This window comes from Ranitomeya imitator, chromosome 2 (assembly GCF_032444005.1).
Source record: "Ranitomeya imitator isolate aRanImi1 chromosome 2, aRanImi1.pri, whole genome shotgun sequence".
Lineage (NCBI taxonomy): Eukaryota > Metazoa > Chordata > Amphibia > Anura > Dendrobatidae > Ranitomeya > Ranitomeya imitator.
The window spans coordinates 292,410,087-292,427,840 of NC_091283.1; the positions used below are offsets into that span (position 1 = coordinate 292,410,087).

At 43.2% G+C, this 17,754-nt stretch overlaps 1 protein-coding gene across 1 annotated transcript in view; it reads right to left on the reverse strand.

The window, feature by feature from the left end:
* LOC138663261 (zinc finger protein 585A-like) overlaps window positions 1–17,754 on the reverse strand; it is a 96,389-nt gene that overhangs the window by 38,503 nt on the left and 40,132 nt on the right. The window contains exons 7-11 of the mRNA XM_069749433.1: window positions 12,037–12,186; window positions 11,728–11,907; window positions 11,522–11,645; window positions 11,341–11,438; window positions 11,055–11,142 (exon numbers count right to left, since the gene is read on the reverse strand). Coding sequence (XP_069605534.1) covers window positions 11,055–11,142; window positions 11,341–11,438; window positions 11,522–11,645; window positions 11,728–11,907; window positions 12,037–12,186 — 640 coding nt within the window. The remainder of the gene's footprint in view (window positions 1–11,054; window positions 11,143–11,340; window positions 11,439–11,521; window positions 11,646–11,727; window positions 11,908–12,036; window positions 12,187–17,754) is intronic.

Below are 17,754 nucleotides of genomic sequence, written 5' to 3' on the forward strand. Positions count from 1 at the left end.
ACATCCATTTTAACCCTATGTCTGGGAATCTCCCTTGCTATGTTAATTCTCAGACCAAGAGCTTGTTTTAATTAGAGTAGATGGCAGACCCAATAAATATACTTTCACAAAACCCATCCCTGTGGGAGCTTTCCCTGAAGTTACTGCTCAGTTTGTAATCTCTCCTTCATGTCCGGTAAATTTACTGGGGGCAGATTTATTATCACAGTTCCGCTCCAGAGTATAATTCCAAGATGATGGTCAAATGGTATTTACGTTATATAACCCCTATGCAGATGAACATAATGAGATGTGTATCTTACACGCCCTTCCCAATCAGTTTGCAAAAAAATATGGACGAGTGTTTTTAACCCTGACAGTTAGAAAATCCTTGTGTCACGCTGCTTCAGTATCTGGATGATTTTTTGTTGTGTGCACAGACAGAGCAGGAAGCCATTGTTGCCACTGTTAGCCTTCTCAAGTATCTGGCAGATCAGAACTGTCGGGTTTCAGCTTCGAAACTTAGGTTCTGCCTTGGTCAAGTGATATTTTTGGGTCACTGTCTCCTTCAGGGTGCCAGACACCTCACAGAAGAAAGAAAAATAGCCGTCAGCTCCCTTCCTTTCCCAAAGGATGAGACTGAACTCCAGCATTTTCTTGGACTATGTACTTATTGTTGTCAGTGGATACCGGACGCATCCCGCATAATGCAACCTCTCTACAAGGCCCTGAAAGACTGTTCAAGATATGATGATGATTTTGGCAGATTCCGCACCGGATAAGCTGTTTCTACGGAAGACACTGTATTGCCAGGAGCTGCACTCCCTCCCTCACTGTCAGCACAAAAAGCAGAACTTCAGGCTCTGTCTACTGCATGTGTTCTGGCCAAAGACAGGCGGGCTGATATATACACGGACTCACAGAATGCATTTGGTATTGCTCATGATTTCGGAGTCCTATGGACCAATCGAGCATTTGTTACTACCGCCGGGACTCCAGTGAAGAATGCTGAAGCTGTAAAAACCCTCATGGACTCAATCAAATTACCTACTCAGGTGGCCATTATCAAAGTTAAGGAGCACGGTACTATGGAACAGTCCACAGACTGTTGGTAACACCTTTGCGGATATGCAAGCAAAAGCTGCTGCTCTTCTGCCTGTTGAACAGACCATACCAGCTATGGTGACCACACGCTCTCAGCGTAAACAGTTACAAGAAACACTGACTTTACAGGAACCTGATGATCTAAGCCAGACTAAGGTTTTCTGCCGGAACCCGCGAGACCGCTTAATGACGATGCAGATAATGTCTCCAAAGGAAGAAGTGAAGCACTGGAAAGCTGATGGAGCATGTATGGACATGGTCTCAGGAAAGAGGACCAACTCGTGTCTCCCTAAGCGGATGTACCCTGCTATTGCCACATGGGCGCATGGGCCCACACATCGAGGAAAAGACCAGGCCCTAGCCCTGGTACAAAAATTCTACTGGGCTCCAGGTGTTTCTACAGTCCTGACAGCACTCAACCATGCATGTAATATCTGTCAGACCTGCAAACCCGGTCAACTTCAACGTGTACCCCCGAAGCACCTTGCTAAGCCCGACTATCCTTTCCAAAGGCTCCAAGTGGACCACCTCACGTTGCCTAAGTCTGGAAGGTATGAAGTTATGAATATTGTCTGGTGGTTGTCGACATGTTCTCCAGTTGGCCAGAAGTATTCCCCGTTACCAACATGACTGCAAAAACCACAGCAAAGAAACTGGTGATGGAAGTTATATGCAGATATGGTGTTCCAGAAGTTGATGAAAGTGATCAAGGCCCGGCCTTTTCTTTTTATGTGTATCAGGAGGTTCTGACAATGCTTGGATCCACTGTAGCCCTCCATACTCCGTACCATCCACAATCTAGTGGGAAAGTTAAGAGGCTGAACGGCACACTGAAGGGACAATTGACCAAATTGATGCAGGAGACTACGGCTCCATGGCCAGGGCTCTTACACATTCGTACTACCCCTATTGCAAAATATGGCCTGTCCCCATATGAGATATTGTTTGGTGCTAGGTTCTCAGTTGCAAATTTTCAGTCTCAGTAGTTGTCAGAAGAAACTGACCGTGCTGTTCAATATGTTATTCAGCTTAGTAAAAATGTTGCTAACACCCACGTTTTAGTTTCTTCTTTCCTTCCAGATTCAGCAGAAACTGACATTTGTGACAATTTGAAGCCTGGTGGTTTTATGGTCGTGAAAAGCTATGTCAGAAGAAACGGACTAGAACCCTTGTATGACGGTCCCTACCAGGTCCTCCTCATCACTCCTATGTCAGTAAAACTTGAAGGAAAGAGCACCTGGATCCACGCTTCACACTACAAAAGAGACCGAACCAGCGCTTAGTCACAGTGGTGATCAAAGGAAAATGTTGCTGTTGTTTTTGGTCCTGAGGCTGGGGGGTCATCCTCACCCCTACCTCTTCGGCCCCTATTGTAAATAAGAATTCCGGTGCCACTATTCTCTGGGTAAACCTTCGGCCCCGGTAAATATCTGGCGATTTGATTTCTGCGATATAGTCAAGTGCCCCGAGACTCAACGGATGGTAGAGGGAATCATCCAGTATTATATATGTATTACCAGAGATAACAATTGTACTGGGAAGATATTTTCATAATGTGTTTAATGGTGGATACTATGGGAATTTAGGCCATATACAGCTCCAGGATATTAGCCTCAGACCAACCAAGGCCCCCATTACCAGTACAGCTAAAACAGGCCTAGGTGAGCATTTGCAAAATGTAGTTAACGAAGTAATCCCCATTCCAGGTCTTAGTTGGCAAGAAGTCTTCTCCATAGAAACACAAACAGCCCCAAGGAAAATTTTTTGGTTAGAATGGGTAAGATACAATGTAAGAGTCCAGAATATTTCTGCAGGATGTATTGCTTGTGCTGCAGCAAATACACATCTATACACACATGCATTGTTTTTTCCTGATGACAATACTACTGCCTGTGTTATGAATCTGTTGAAGGGTCTAAAGTCCACTGATTGCTCAGATTATGTCCCACTAATTCATGAAGAACCCAAACTAAAGGTCCCAGGGGGGATAACCGTATTAGCTGAAAATTATACCTGCTATAATTCCCACGACACTACAGGTACACCAGTAGGGGTCTTCGAGACAGGTTTCTGCAAAGAGAACAGTTTCCTAGATACTGACTTGCTAGTTAATCATACACAGTATATGTACGATATTTATTGGTTATGTGGAGATGGTAAGCTCCGTCCTAGGTTGCCTAATGCCTGGACAGGTCAATGCACCCTTGTTAAACTAGCTGTGCAGTTCAAGATTTTACTTTGGGATCCGGAGACACCTGAAGAATATACCAGAAAGAGGAGAAGTCTCGATCAGCTCCATATGAGTTATGAAGAAGATCCATTGGTATATGTTGATGCTATTGGAGTGCCAAGGGGGGTGCCTGACCAATTTAAAGCCCAGAACCAGATCTATGCTTGTTTTGCTTCCATAATCCCACAGGTGCAGATTAACAAAAAATGTCGATTGGATCAATTATATATATTACAGTGAACAAAGGTTTGTTAATTTTACCTGCGATGCTTTCCAGGGTATAGTTGAGGAATTGGGCCCTAATACTAGAATGACCCTCCAAAACCGACTAGCCCTCGATATGATCTTAGCTGAGAAAGGAGGAGTCTGTGGGATGGTGGGAGAGGAATGTTGTACCTATATCCCTCAGAACTCTGGGGTAAATGGAAAGACCATGATAGCCCTTAAAAAGATAAATGGGTTAGCAGCAGAATTAAAAACTAATGCTGGAGTAGACACATCTTTCTTTTCCGGTTGGTTGGGTGGGCTCAAAGGATTCCTTCAACAAGCTTGTCTGGTACTGATTGCTCTTCTTGTAGTTGGATCGATAATCCTCTGTTGTGTTATTCCCTTGTATAAAAAGGTTATTGCTGAAGCATCTCCGACTGGCACCTTCGTCAACCAAGAAGTAGACCCACCAGAGTACGATGGCACTGATCAAGGGGAGATCCCTAAGTACGTTCCCCTCAAGAAGTTAGACAATACCCCCTACTCTCAGATGAAGTTAAGAGATTTAGTTTAGGGACAGCAGGAGAACTCCATGTGAAGCTAGTGAAGGGTTCAGCTGCCTGGAGGCCTCTCACAAGGGGAGAGCTTCTGAGGTGTCTGGATGAAGAAATCCATCTCCCCTTTCCCCATCACATGGACAGTCTCGAAGGATCTTTGTTTTTAGGGAAAAACTTAGTGTTTAGGGGGGATTGTCAAGGTGAAAATATATATCTTTATACACTTTTGTACTTTTATATATTTATGCTGTGAAACAATAAGTTTTTTCCCTTTGCTTGCTAATGCAAATGTAACTGTATTTAACATGGCTGCCAGTATTCACCTTTGCCCTAATTCTGCTTCTGATGAGAAGCAAGTTTCATATTCCAGAAGCCAAGTATCATTTCTGTTGAAGTCGAAACTTAAAGTGACGTGGAGACAGGAGGATCCATCAGATGACGTCAGGACCAACCAGAGAGACTGAATACTAGACATACTGCTTAAACCCCGCCTAACCCCGCCCTCTGCACACCTTCCCCCAATGGACCATATAATGTTGGGTATATGAAATAAAGAGTTCAGTTGCTGTGACGTTGCCACTACGTGTGGAAGCACGAGCATACACTGAGATTGAACCAGCCTTTGTCTGAATCATTCTTATCCGGTACCAATGCTCACATAATTTGATTTGGAATGACTGGTGAAGGAAGGATATTGTCGTGACGACCCCGACAAATGTAAAAAATAGTTTTTGCATCTCCACATTTTGAGAGCTATAATTTTTCCATATTTTCCACAGAGTCATGTGAGGTCTATTTTGTTTGCGAGACGAGTTGACGTTTTTATTGGTAACATTTCCGTGATCATGACATTTTTTGATTGCTTTTTATTCCGATTTTTGTGAGGCAGAGTGAAAAAAAACCCCAGTAATTCGTGAATTTCTTTGGGGGGGGGGGGGGGGGGCGCTTATACCGTTCCACGTTTGATAAAATTGATAAAGCAGTTTTATTCTTCGGGTCAGTACGATTACAGCGATACCTCATTTATATATTTTTTTATGTTTTGGCGCTTTTATACGATAAAATCTATGTTATATAAAAAATAATTATTTTTGCATCGCTGTATTCTGAGGACTAACTTTTTTATTTTTTCGTTGATGATGCTGTATGGCAGCTTGTTTTTTACAGGACGCAAAGACGTTTTCAGCGGTACCATGATTTTTATATCCCTCTTTTTGGTCGTATGTTATTGCACTTTTTGTTAGGCGGTATGATAATAAAGCGTTGTTTTTTGCCTCGTTTTTTTATATGGTGATCACTGAAGGGGTTAACTAGTGGGACAGTTTTATAGGCCGGGTCGCTACGGACGCGGCGATACTAAATATGTGTACTTTTATTGTTTTTCTTTATTTAGACAAAGAAATCTATTTATTGGAACAATATACAGTACAGACCAAAAGTTTGGACACACCTCATTTAAAGATTTTTCTGTATTTTCATGACTATGAAAATTGTACAATCACAGTGAAGGCATCAAAACTATGAATTAACACATGTGGAATTATATACTTAACAAAAAAGTGTGAAACAACTGAAAATATGTCTTATATTCTAGTTTCTTTAAAGTAGCCACCTTTTGCTTTGATGACTGCTTTGCACAATCTTGGCATTCTCTTGATAAGCTTCAAAAGGTAGTCACTGGGAATGGTTTTCACATCACAGGTGTGCCCTGTCAGGTTTAATAAGTGGGATTTCTTGCCTTATAAATGGGGTTGGGACCATCAGTTATGTTGTGCAGAAGTCTGGTGGATACACAGCTGAGAGTCCTACTGAATAGACTGTTAGAAATTGTATTATGGCAAGAAAAATTGGGAAAACTTTGAAAGTGTCCCCCAAGTGCAGTGGCAAAAACCATCAAGCGCTACAAAGAAACTGGCTCACATGAGGACCGCCCCAAGAAAGGAAGACCAAGAGTCACCTCTGCTTCTGAGGATAAGTTTACCCGAGTCACCAGCCTCAGAAATCGCAGGTTAACAGCAGCTCAGATTAGAGACCAGGTCAATGCCACAGAGAGATCTAGCAGGAGACACATCTCTACAACAACTGTTAAGAGGAGACTATGTACAGCAGGCCTTCATGGTAAAATAGATGCTAAGAAACCACTGCCAAGGACAGGCAACAAGCAGAAGAGACTTGTTTGGGCTAAGGAACACAAGGAATGGACATTAGACCAGTGGAAATCTGTGCTTTGGTCTGATGAGTCTAAATTTGAGATCTTTGTTTCCAACCACCGTGTCTTTGTGTGACGCAGAAAAGATGAACGGATGGACTCTACATGCCTGGTTCCCACCGTGAAGCATGGAGGAGGAGGTGTGATGGTGTGGGGAAGCTTTGCTGGTGACACTGTTGGGGATTTATTCAAAATTGAAGGCATACTGAAACAGCATGGCTACCAGAGCAGCGGCATGCTATTCCATCCGGTTTATGTTTAGTTGGACCATCATTTATTTTTCAACAGGACAATGACCCCAAACACACCTCCAGGCTGTGTAAGGGCTATTTGACCAAGAAGGAGAGTGACGGGGTGCTACGCCAGATGACCTGGCCTCCAAAGTCACCAGACCTGAACCTAATTGTGATGGTTTGGGGTGAGCTGGACCGCAGAGTGAAGGCAAAAGGGCCAACAAGTGCTAAGCATCTCTGGGAACTCCTTCAAGATTGTTGGAAGACCATTCCCGGTGACTACCTCTTGAAGATCATCAAGAGAATGCCAAGAGTGTGCAAAGCAGTCATCAAAGCAAAAGGTGGCTACTTTGAAGAACCTAGAATATAAGACATAACAAAAAAGTGTGAAACAACTTAAATTAAGTATATAATTCCACATGTGTTAATTCATAGTTTTGATGCATTCAGTGTGACTGTACAATTTTCATAGTCATGAATATATAGAAAAATCTATAAATGGGAAGGTGTGTCCAAACTTTTGGTCTGTACTGTATACATACAGTTATATGAAAAAGTTTGGGCACCCCAATTAATCTTAAGCTTAATGTTTTATGAAAATTGTTTTTCTTTGCAACAGCTATTTCAGTTTCATATATCTAATAACTGTTGGACACAGTAATGTTTCTGCCTTGAAATGAGGTTTATTGTACTAACAGAAAATGTGCAATCTGCATTCAAACAAAATTTGACAGGTGCATAAGTATGGGCACCCTTATCATTTTCTTGTTGTAAATACTCCTACCTACTTTTTACTGACTTACTAAAGCACGTTTTTTGATTTTCTAACCTCATTGAGCTTTGAACTTCATAGCCAGGTGTATGCAATCATGAGAAAAGCTACTTAAAGTGGCCACTTGCAAGTTGTTCTCCTGTTTGAATCTCCTCTGAAGAGTGGCATCATGGGCTCCTTAAAACAACTGTCTAATGATCTGAAAACAAAGATTATTCAACATAGTTGTTCAGGTTATTATGATGGAATATAGGCTGAACTGGATGGACAAATGTCTTTTTTCGGCCTTACTAACTATGTTACTATGTTAGGGGAAGGATACAAAAAGCGGTCTCAGAGATTTAACCTGTCAATTTTCACTGTGAGGAACATCGTAAGGAAATGGAAGAGCACAGGTACAGTTCTTGTTAAGGCCAGAAGTGGCAGGCCAAGAAAAACATCAGAAAGGCAGAGAAGAATGGTGAGATCAGTCAAGGACAATCCTCAGACCACCTCTAGAGAGTTGCAGCATCAACTTGCTGCAGATGGTGTCACTGTGCATCAGTCAACTATACAACGCACTTTGCACAAGGAGAAGCTGTATGGGAGAGTGATGCGAAAGAAGCCGTTTCTGCAAGCACGCCACAAACAGAGTCGGCTGAGGTATGTAAAAGCACATTTGGAGAAGCCAATTTCTTTTTGGAAGAAGGTCCTGTGGACTGATGAAACCAAGATTGAGTTGTTTGGTCATACATAAAGGCGTTATGCATGGCGGCCAAAACACACAGCATTCCAGGAAAAACACTTGCTACCCACAGTAAAATTTGGTGGAGGTTCCATCATGCTTTGGGGCTGTGTGGCCAATGCCGGCACCGGGAATCTTGTTAAAGTTGAGGGACGCATGGATTCCTCTCAGTATCAGCAGATTCTTGACAATAATGTTCATGAATCGGTGACAAAGTTGTAGTTACGCAGGGGATGGATCTTTCAGCAAGACAATGATCCAAAACACCGCTCCAAATCTACTCAGGCATTCATGCAGAGGAACAATTACACTGTTCTGGAATGGCCGTCCCAGTCCCCAGACCTGAATATCATTGAACATCTGTAGGATCATTTGAAGAGGGCTGTCTATGCTCGGCGACCATCAAACTTAACTGAACTGGAATTGATTTGTAAAGAGGAATGGTCAAAAATACCTTCATCCAGGATCCAGGGACTCATTAAAAGCAACAGGGAGCGACTAGAGGCTGTTATTTTTGCAAAAGGAGGATCTATTAAATATTAATGTCACTTTTCTGGTGGGGTGCCCATACTTATGCACCTGTCAAATTTTGTTTGAATGCAGATTGCACATTTTCTGTTAGTACAGTAAACCTCATTTCAAGGCAGAAACATTACTGTGTCCAACAGTTATTAGATATATGAAACTGAAATAGCTGTTGCAAAAAAAAACAATTTTTATAAAACATCAAGCTTAAGATTAATAGGGGTGCCCAAACTTTTCCATATAACTATATATTTTTTTCTTTATTTAGGATTCTTTTTTTTTTTACACGTGTAAATATATATATATTTTTTTACTTTGTAACATTGCCCCAGGGGGGGACATTATACTATAGTGTCAGATCGCTGATCTGACACTTTGCAATGCACTGTGTCAGATCAGTGATCACACAGGCACTGCAGGTAGGCTTCCCTGCGCCTGCTCTCAGCAGGCACATGCAAGCCACCTTGCAAGCCACTGCAGGACCCGGAAGGCCCCCCACGGCCATTTTGGATCTGGGCCTGCAGGGAGGAGGAGGTAGGAGATCCTCGGAGCAACGCGATCACATCGCTTTGCTCCGAGGGTCTCAGGGAAGCACGCAGGGAGCCCCCTCCCTGCACGATGCTTCCCTTTGCCACCGAAATGCTGCGATCATGTTTGATCGCAGTGTTCCGGGAAGTAATGTGCCAGGAGCAGTCCGTGACCTCTCCTGGCACATAGTGCTGGATGTCAGCTGCGATAGTCAGCTGACACCCGGCCCCAATCGGCCGCGCTCCCCCATGAGAACGGCTGATCGGTGATGACGTACTATCCCGTTGGTGGTCATACGCGCCCATACCACTACGACGGGATAGTACGTCAGATGTAAGAAAGGGGTTATCATTATATCTTTTTACTATTGATGCTGCATAGGCAGCATCAATAGTAAAAAGTTGGTCACACTTGTCAAAATGGGCCCCGGCACTTGCTCGGTGTGCCAGGTGCTACCGCCAGCCCTGCACATAAGTGAGACAGGACAATCCCACCACAATCAAACTATCATACATAATGAACAGGTAAAAAAAAACACAACACATTTTTTTATTTTATGCTACATTCCCAACAACAACGTATGTACGAGGGAAGAACTTCAACAGTAAACCGGAGTTGCACTCATTTATGGTGGACCATTGGAGATACTGTGTGTCCTGATCAGAAGATTAGATAAAATACTATTGCTCCCCATTTCAGGAGAGATTGTGCAGTAATCTGAATTCCTAAGGGTATGTGCACACGTTCAGGTTTTTTGTGTTTTCTTTCGCGTTTTTTCGCGATAAAAACGCATTACAAACTGCAGACATATGCATCCTATCATTTAGAATGCATTCTGCAATTTTTGTGCACATGATGCGCTTCTTTCCGCCAAAAAAACGCATTGCAGTAAAAAAAAGCAGCATATTCATTAATTTTGCGGATTTTTCGCGTTTTTCCCGCTATTCTATGCATTGGGAAAAAAACGCAAAAAAAAAACGTGCAAAAAAAGCGTCAAAACCGCGTGCACATACCCTTAGGATCGAGAACAATGCAATTTATGACATGGAGTGAATCCATGAAACCAGGGCTCGAGCCAACATATCTCCTGAAGGCGTGAATAAATGTATATTACAGCCATCAGCCACACACAGCTTAGAGCAGTGTTTCTCAACTCCTGTCCTCAAGACCCACCAACAGGTCCAAGTTTTCAGGATACCCTTAGTATTCCACAGGTGATAATTCATCAACCGCTCAAGCATTAATTCCATCACCTGTACAATGTTAAGGAAATCTTGAAAACATGACCTGTTGGTGGGTCTTGAGGACTGGAGTTGAGAAACACTGGCTTAGAGATATATCATGGCACAGGTGTAATGGTTTTATGTAGTTTATCACAATCCTCCTTGAAATTAGTTAGTTTTAATACAAATTGAAAATTCAGGATAAAGGGAAACTCTGCTGTTATTGTACAGAAATTCACACTTGGCCTCACTGCACATTCAATGTTGTCGACCCTAAAAGCAAAGTTTGGCCAGAAAGACTGGACCTTGTCTTGTAGGGACCATATGATAATAATCAGCAGCACAGAAGGGAGAGAAGGAAGATTCATCCAATAAGATATCAGGGATCTAGGAAGCCAACAGCATCATTACCCTTCGCTTTCTCTTACAGACCCATCATAATACTTTTCTTCAAGTGATTTTCTAATTTGTCAGCACATTCTACGTATGCTGTCATTTGGCTTTGTAGTTTACAGATCGGGGCAGATAACTATCTGTGTCTTCTAATCCCAGGGGGTAGGTGGATCTTAGGTTGTAAGTTCTATAGAAAAAGGCTTTCAATGCCTAAAGTCATTTGAACAGTTTTGGGTGGAGGAGAATGTTGTGGTCTAGAGGCAAAATGGTGATCATGGTAATACTGCCGGACTACACCACCGATAAAGCAGCCACAGACGGTGACTGAGAAGAATCTGTGACTTCTCTGCATTTAGTGGTCACTACTCACCTGGGTAGTCATATGTAGGAATCTCCTTACACCGCTCATCACCCCTCACATATGACTCTGTAGTATTAATATGGGTCAGATCTTCACCCTGAAACAAATATTGTAAAAGTCACAGACAGATGGAGAAGTCACATCTATGATCAGCTCTAATCCTGCCATCTCCACCGTTCTCATTACACAAGTATAAAACATATAATACTGGTGGATAAAACAAGACTGAACACAAGACCTTCACAGCCATCTACACATCATAGGGGAGATCTCACGACACCTTCTCTCCATCTACCTGATGATCCTGAGGAACATTGGGATCTTCTTGTTTACAGTCCTGTGGAAGAAGAGGACGGGGACATCTCTCTGGTGTTGTCCTCTTACTGGATAGATCTGGAGGAAACACATACAGGGACTGAATTCATTCTTTACATACAGATAATTATAGGCCGTGTGTATTTAGTTCTGTCTATTACCTGGTGATGTGAGGGGCTGGGGAACCTCCATCATGACGTCCTTATACAGATCTTTGTGTCCTTCTAAATACTCCCACTCCTCCATGGAGAAATAGACGGAGACATCCTGACACCTTATAGGAATCTGACACATACAATGATACCGTCATCCCCCGATCCCTTCATAGTGTTACTGTATAATGTCCCAGCATTCCCAGCAGTGTCACCTCTCCAGTCAGCAGCTCAATCATCTTGTAGGTGAGTTCTAGGATCTTCTGCTCATTGATGTCCTCATGTATCAGGGGGTGAGGTGGAGGCCCCGTGATTGGGCTCAGGGGTCTTCCCCATCCCTCAGACACGGGGCCCTGACAGCGCTCACTAGAGGTCTTCTTCACTACTGTGTAATCCTGGTTATGGAGAGACACATTAATAAATCTCACTACAGACATTTCCAGAGTCCTCACCTCTCCAGTTCTGTCCATCTCTTATTCCCATAGATAAGAATGATGTAATGTGATGTCATCAGAATCTCTCACCTCTCCAGTAAGCCGGAAGAGGATCTCTAGGGTGAGGTGTAATATCCTCTCCACCATCTTGTCTCTGTCCATATTCATCTTTGATGGGTAAATCAGGAAAATTTTCTTATGTAGAAGATCTTCACTGAGAGGATCCGATATTGTAGAGACCTGAATGAGAAGAAGATGAGCCGATGTAACATCATAAAAGTCCTGTGTAATAATACAATTACTGGAGATAATAAGGGAAACATATGAGTAGATTTATTATTTTACAGTATTTAGTTTTCTTCTTTACATCTACTAATAAAACCTATATATTTAGGCCACAGACAACAAGCAGTTTCTCCCTCGGAGTCGGCAGCTGAATACGTTCCTCATAGACTCAGCTTCCATAACGCTGATTCTCGTCTCATTTACCGACACTGGAATCAGCATTAGGCTACTTTCACACTAGCGTCGGGCTCGGCCCGTCACAGTGCGTCGGGCCTAGGTTACCGACGCTAGCGTTGTTTGCGCCGCACAACGGGTGCAGCGGATGCAGATTTTCATCGCATCCGCTGCCCCATTGTGAGGTGCGTGGAGGTGGGGGAGGAGTTCCGGCCGCGAATGCGCGGTCGGAAAAGCGGTCCGTCGGCAGCAAAGAACGTTACATGCAGCGTTTTTTGCTCCCGACGGTCCGCCACAAAACGGCGCAACCGTCACACGACGGTTGCGATGTGTGGCAATGCGTCGCTAATGTTAATCTATGGGGCAAAAACGCATCCTGCAAACAACTTTGCAGGATGCATTTTTTCCCATAAACGACGCATTGCGACGTATTGCAGTTAACGCTAGTGTGAAAGTAGCCTTAGCAATAATGCAGGAGATATTCATTACACGTGACAGGAGAAATAACTACTTCATGATGAGGACGACATCATCATCTTCTACTACGGCTCTAGAAACATATTTGGCCGGAGTCCGTCACTGACTCCATCACCACCGGCCGTCTATATGAAGGTTTCCCGTTTTCACCGCACTGTAATCTTCTATCACGTTAGATCTCAGGTCTGATTCACACACAGAACACGGACTTCACCAGGAAGTCCGTGTTACTGTTCAGGTTCGGAACACCGGGTGTTTGCTGCGCTGTCATGTGCATGACAGCGTGGCAAACACCGCTTCGGATCGATGGCGAAATCCTCCTCGCCGGTCAGAGAGCCACGGTTCCCACGCAGCCAAAAGACAGCGGCAGCGCTCAGCTGTGATCGGAGGTATAAAGTTTACCTCTGGTCACTGGTGTCAGCTGATGGGACTACTGCTCCCATCATCTGATACCTGCAGCTGCTAATTACAGTGAGAGCAGGAGTGGCGGATGGCAGTATTCATTAGCTGCTCCTGCGCTGCAAATAAATAATTTAAAAAAAAAAAACTCGTGGGTTCTCCTGTATTTTTGCTAACCAGCCAGACACAACTCACAGCTGGGGGCTGCAACCCTCAGCTGTCAGCTTCAACAAGGCTAGATAGGAAGAATAACGAGGAGCCCATGCTGTTTTCTTTAATTACCGTATTTTTTGGACTATAAGACGCACTGGACCATAAGACACACCCCAAATTTGGTGTGAAAATTGCAGAAAAAAAGATTTTTTATAAGATGGGGGTCCGTCTTATTGTCCGAATTTACAGTATCTTACCTGAGGGCTGGCGGTGGCAGAGCACGGTCACAGGAGGCATGGTGTCGGCAGAGGTGGGGTGATGCAGTACGGAGTGCACCTGAGCAGGGTCCCTTCCTGCTTAGGTTGGCGACACCACGGCCTGGTGTCCATGGGGGGGTTGCAGCAGTGGTGTGGCGACCGCAGAGGTGCGGGGATAATGAGCGATATAGCATGAGCAGGTTCCCTTCCACAGGTGAGGCTACGCAGCGGCCCAGTATCCATTCCAATTTGAGCAGCAGAGCCGGGTTAATTACCAGTTTATCGGTGGCGGGGGCCATCTTCCTGAGGCCGCGCGTGCGCAGATGGAGTGCTCTGCTTCCCGGGGCTTCAGGAAAATGACCACGGGAGGCCGCGCGTGCGCAGATGGAGATCACGGCGGCCATTTTCCTAAAGCCGAGATCTAAATCTGCAAACTCGGCTTCAGGAAAATGGCCACCGCGATCTCCATCTGCGCACGCGCGGCCTCCCGCGGCCATTTTCCTGAAGCCCCGGGAAGCATAGCACTCAATCTGCGCACTCACGGCCTCAGGAAGATGGCAGCCACCACCGATAACGCCATGATTCACCCGGCTCTGCTACTTACCGGGCTGCTCCGTCACCTCACCTGTGGAAGGGACCCCGCTCACGCCATACCGCCTCCTCATCCCTGCACCTCTGCCGCCGCTGTACCTCTGCCGCTGCCACACCACTGCCGGTAAGCCTGTATTCCAACTATAACACGCACTTCCCATTTCCCCCCCTTTTTTGGGGGGAAAAAGTGCGTCTTATAGTCGGGAAAATACGGTATTTAAATAAATATTTTGAAAAAACAGTGTGTGGTCCCCCCCCTTATTTTTGAAAACCAGCCTTGCTAAAGCTCACAGCTGGGGGCTGATATTCTCAAACTGGTAAGGGGCCATTTATATAGCCCCCCAGCCCAAAAATAGCACCAAGCAAAGGCGCATCTATTAGATGTAGCGGTGGCAAGTGGGATTCATATTTGTGGGGTTTATGTCACCTTTCTATTGTGTGGTGACATCAAGCCCATGGCTTAGTAATGGAGGGTTGTCTATAAGATACCTCTCCATTACTAATCCTATAGTTACATGTTAAATACACTGTGTTCCAAATTATTATGCAGATGACATTTTTCTCGGATTTTCCTAAATGGTCGGTGCAAATGACAGTCAGTCTAAGAAAAGTCATCACCCGTTAGAGTATACATCGAATTTTATTGAAGAAACCTCCCAATGATAACAGTATAATCTCCAAAATGAATAAAAACTCAAAATGCACTGTTCAAAATTATTAGGCACAGTAGAATTTCTAAACATTTGATATGTTTTAAAGATCTGAAAATGCTCATTTATGGAATTTGCAGCATTAGGAGGTCACATTCACTGAACAAAAAAGCTATTTAACTTCAAAACCTCCTAACAGGCCAAGTTACATGTTAACATAGGAACCCTTCTTTGATATCACCTTCACAATTCTTGCATTCTTGAGTTTTTGGAGAGTTTCTGCTTGTACGTCTTTGCATGAAGTCAGAATAGCTTCCCAGAACTGCTGTGGTCACGTGAACTGCCTCCCACCCTCATAAATCTTGTGCTGGATGATACTCCAAAGGTTTTCTATAGGGTTGAGGTCAGGGGAAGATGGTGGCCACACCATGAGTTTATCTCCTTTTATGCCCTTAGCAGCCAATGACTCAGAGGTATTATTTGCAGCATGAGATGGGGCATTGTCAGCATGAAGATGATTTTGCTCTTGAAGACACGTTTCTGCTTTTTATACCATGGAAGAAAGTTGTCAGTCAGAAACGCTATTTACTTTACAGAGGTCATTGTCACATCTTCAGGAACCTTAAAGGGCCCCACCAGCTGTTTCCCCATGACTCCGGCCCAAAACATGATTTCTCCACCTCCTTGCTGACGTCGCAGCCTTGTTGCGACATGGTGGCCATCCACCTACCATCCACTACTCCATCCATCTGGACCATCCAGGGTTGCTCGACACTCATCAGTAAACAAGACTGTTTGAAAATTAGTCTTCATGTATGTCTGAGCCCACTGCAACCGTTTCTGCTCATGAACACTGTTTAGGGGTGGCCGAATAGTAGGTTTATGCACCACAGCAAGCCTTTGAAGGATCATACACCTTGAAGTTCGAGGGACTCCAGAGGCACCAGCTTCAAATAACTGTTTGCTGCTTTGTAATGGTATTTTGGCAGCTGCTCTCTTAATCCAATGAATTTGTCTGGCAGAAACATTCCTCATTATGCCTTTATCTGCATGAACTCTGTCTGTGCTCTGTTTCAGTCACAAATCTCTTCACAGTATGATGATCACAAAGTTTTTGTGAAGGATCTAATTTTTTCATACCTTGTCCAAGGCATTGCACTATTTAACGCTTTTCAGCAGCAGAGAGATCCTTTTTATTTCTCATATTGCTTGAAACCTTTGGCCTGCTTAATAATGTGGAACATCATTTTTAAGTAGTTTTCCTTTAATTAGAATCACCTGGAAAACTAATTATCACACGTGTTTAAGATTGATTTCAGTTATCTATTGAGCCCTGAGACACAATACCATCCACAAGTTTATTTGAAAAACAAAACAATTAAATCTTTATGACACTTAAATCCAATTTGCATAATAATTTGGAACACAGTGTAAAGACACAGGCAGAATAAAGTCTTATTTGAAATAAATAATCGTATATCCGCGCTGGAAATAATCCCTCTTTTATTACCGCTAATATTTAGGGGCACACCCACTATGGTCTACCACATATTACACGTCCTATATTGAGATTTACCTTATGATACACATTAAAATCTTCCAGATCTTCTAGCGACCACTGAATTGTCAGCAGAACAAATCTGGTAGGAAACAAATATATGCTAAGAGATACGGTTCTATTATGAAATATCTATCAATAAAATACATATGCTTTTCAATTATAGCATGTTAAGAACCTTAACCCTGCTGTTCTGTTAGGTCAAAAATGACCGTTTTTGAAATTCTATAATGTTATAAAAATTCAGCGTGTGATTCTGAGACTTGAGGCTCCCTGACTTTTCGTCATTAGGGGGGTACTCTCTGTGGGAATTTTTTTTTTTTTTTAATTTTTGTTTACTTTATTTGGTACAATTTTTTTTACACTTGTACTGTTCGGTCAAAAATGACCGATAGGCCTTTATTCAGCTCTCCAGACAATTTTTGACAAAAATAAAGGTGCTATCACCTCATTTTGAACTATATATTGCATCTACTACTATTTATCAATGTATCTGACTACTTTTGGTCAGAAAAGATTTACACATACCAACATTTTCAAGTTGCGATACAGCCGACGGATTCGCTTCCAGTATAGCTATGCGCAATTTATTTCACTGGTTTTTATTTACCCTGCTGTTCATATAGATCTAGTTCCATTCAGTTGTCAACATTTCATATTGTAAATCATGATTTTCTGATTTTCCATGTGTTTGCTGGTTGTACAGTATTACACTGTGCAATGCTGTCCTAAGCAGAATTCACCTAAAGTGTTGTACTGTGAGCTTTTTCCTGCTGCAGGGTGGTGTCTGCTCTGATCTTATCTGTAGACAGATAACATAGCAGTGTAGAGTTTCAGTTCAGCTGGAGACAACACAGAGTGAGCAGAGGTTCAGACGTCAGAGCTCTGAAGTCCCATTTTTACAGGTATGTTACAGATAAATTATTATTTTATTCTAAAATTATTCAATATTCTCACTGCTGTGATAAAATGGATGATAGGGGGTTAGCATTAGGGTTGTGTAGACTCAATGTCTGCTTATGAGTACATATTCTCACTGCTGTGATAGAATGGATGATAGGGGATTAGCATTAGGGTTGTGTAGACTCAATGTCTGCTTATGAGTACATATTTTCACTGCTGTGATAGAATGAGTGCATGCCTCATTTTTGTTTGCGACGCTCCAGCACCATAATCACAGGGCATATCTCAATGTGTGACGGGACGTTATTGCCCCGCTCCAATCTGTCCTGAATGCTGCTGCCAGGATCATATTCCTCACCAA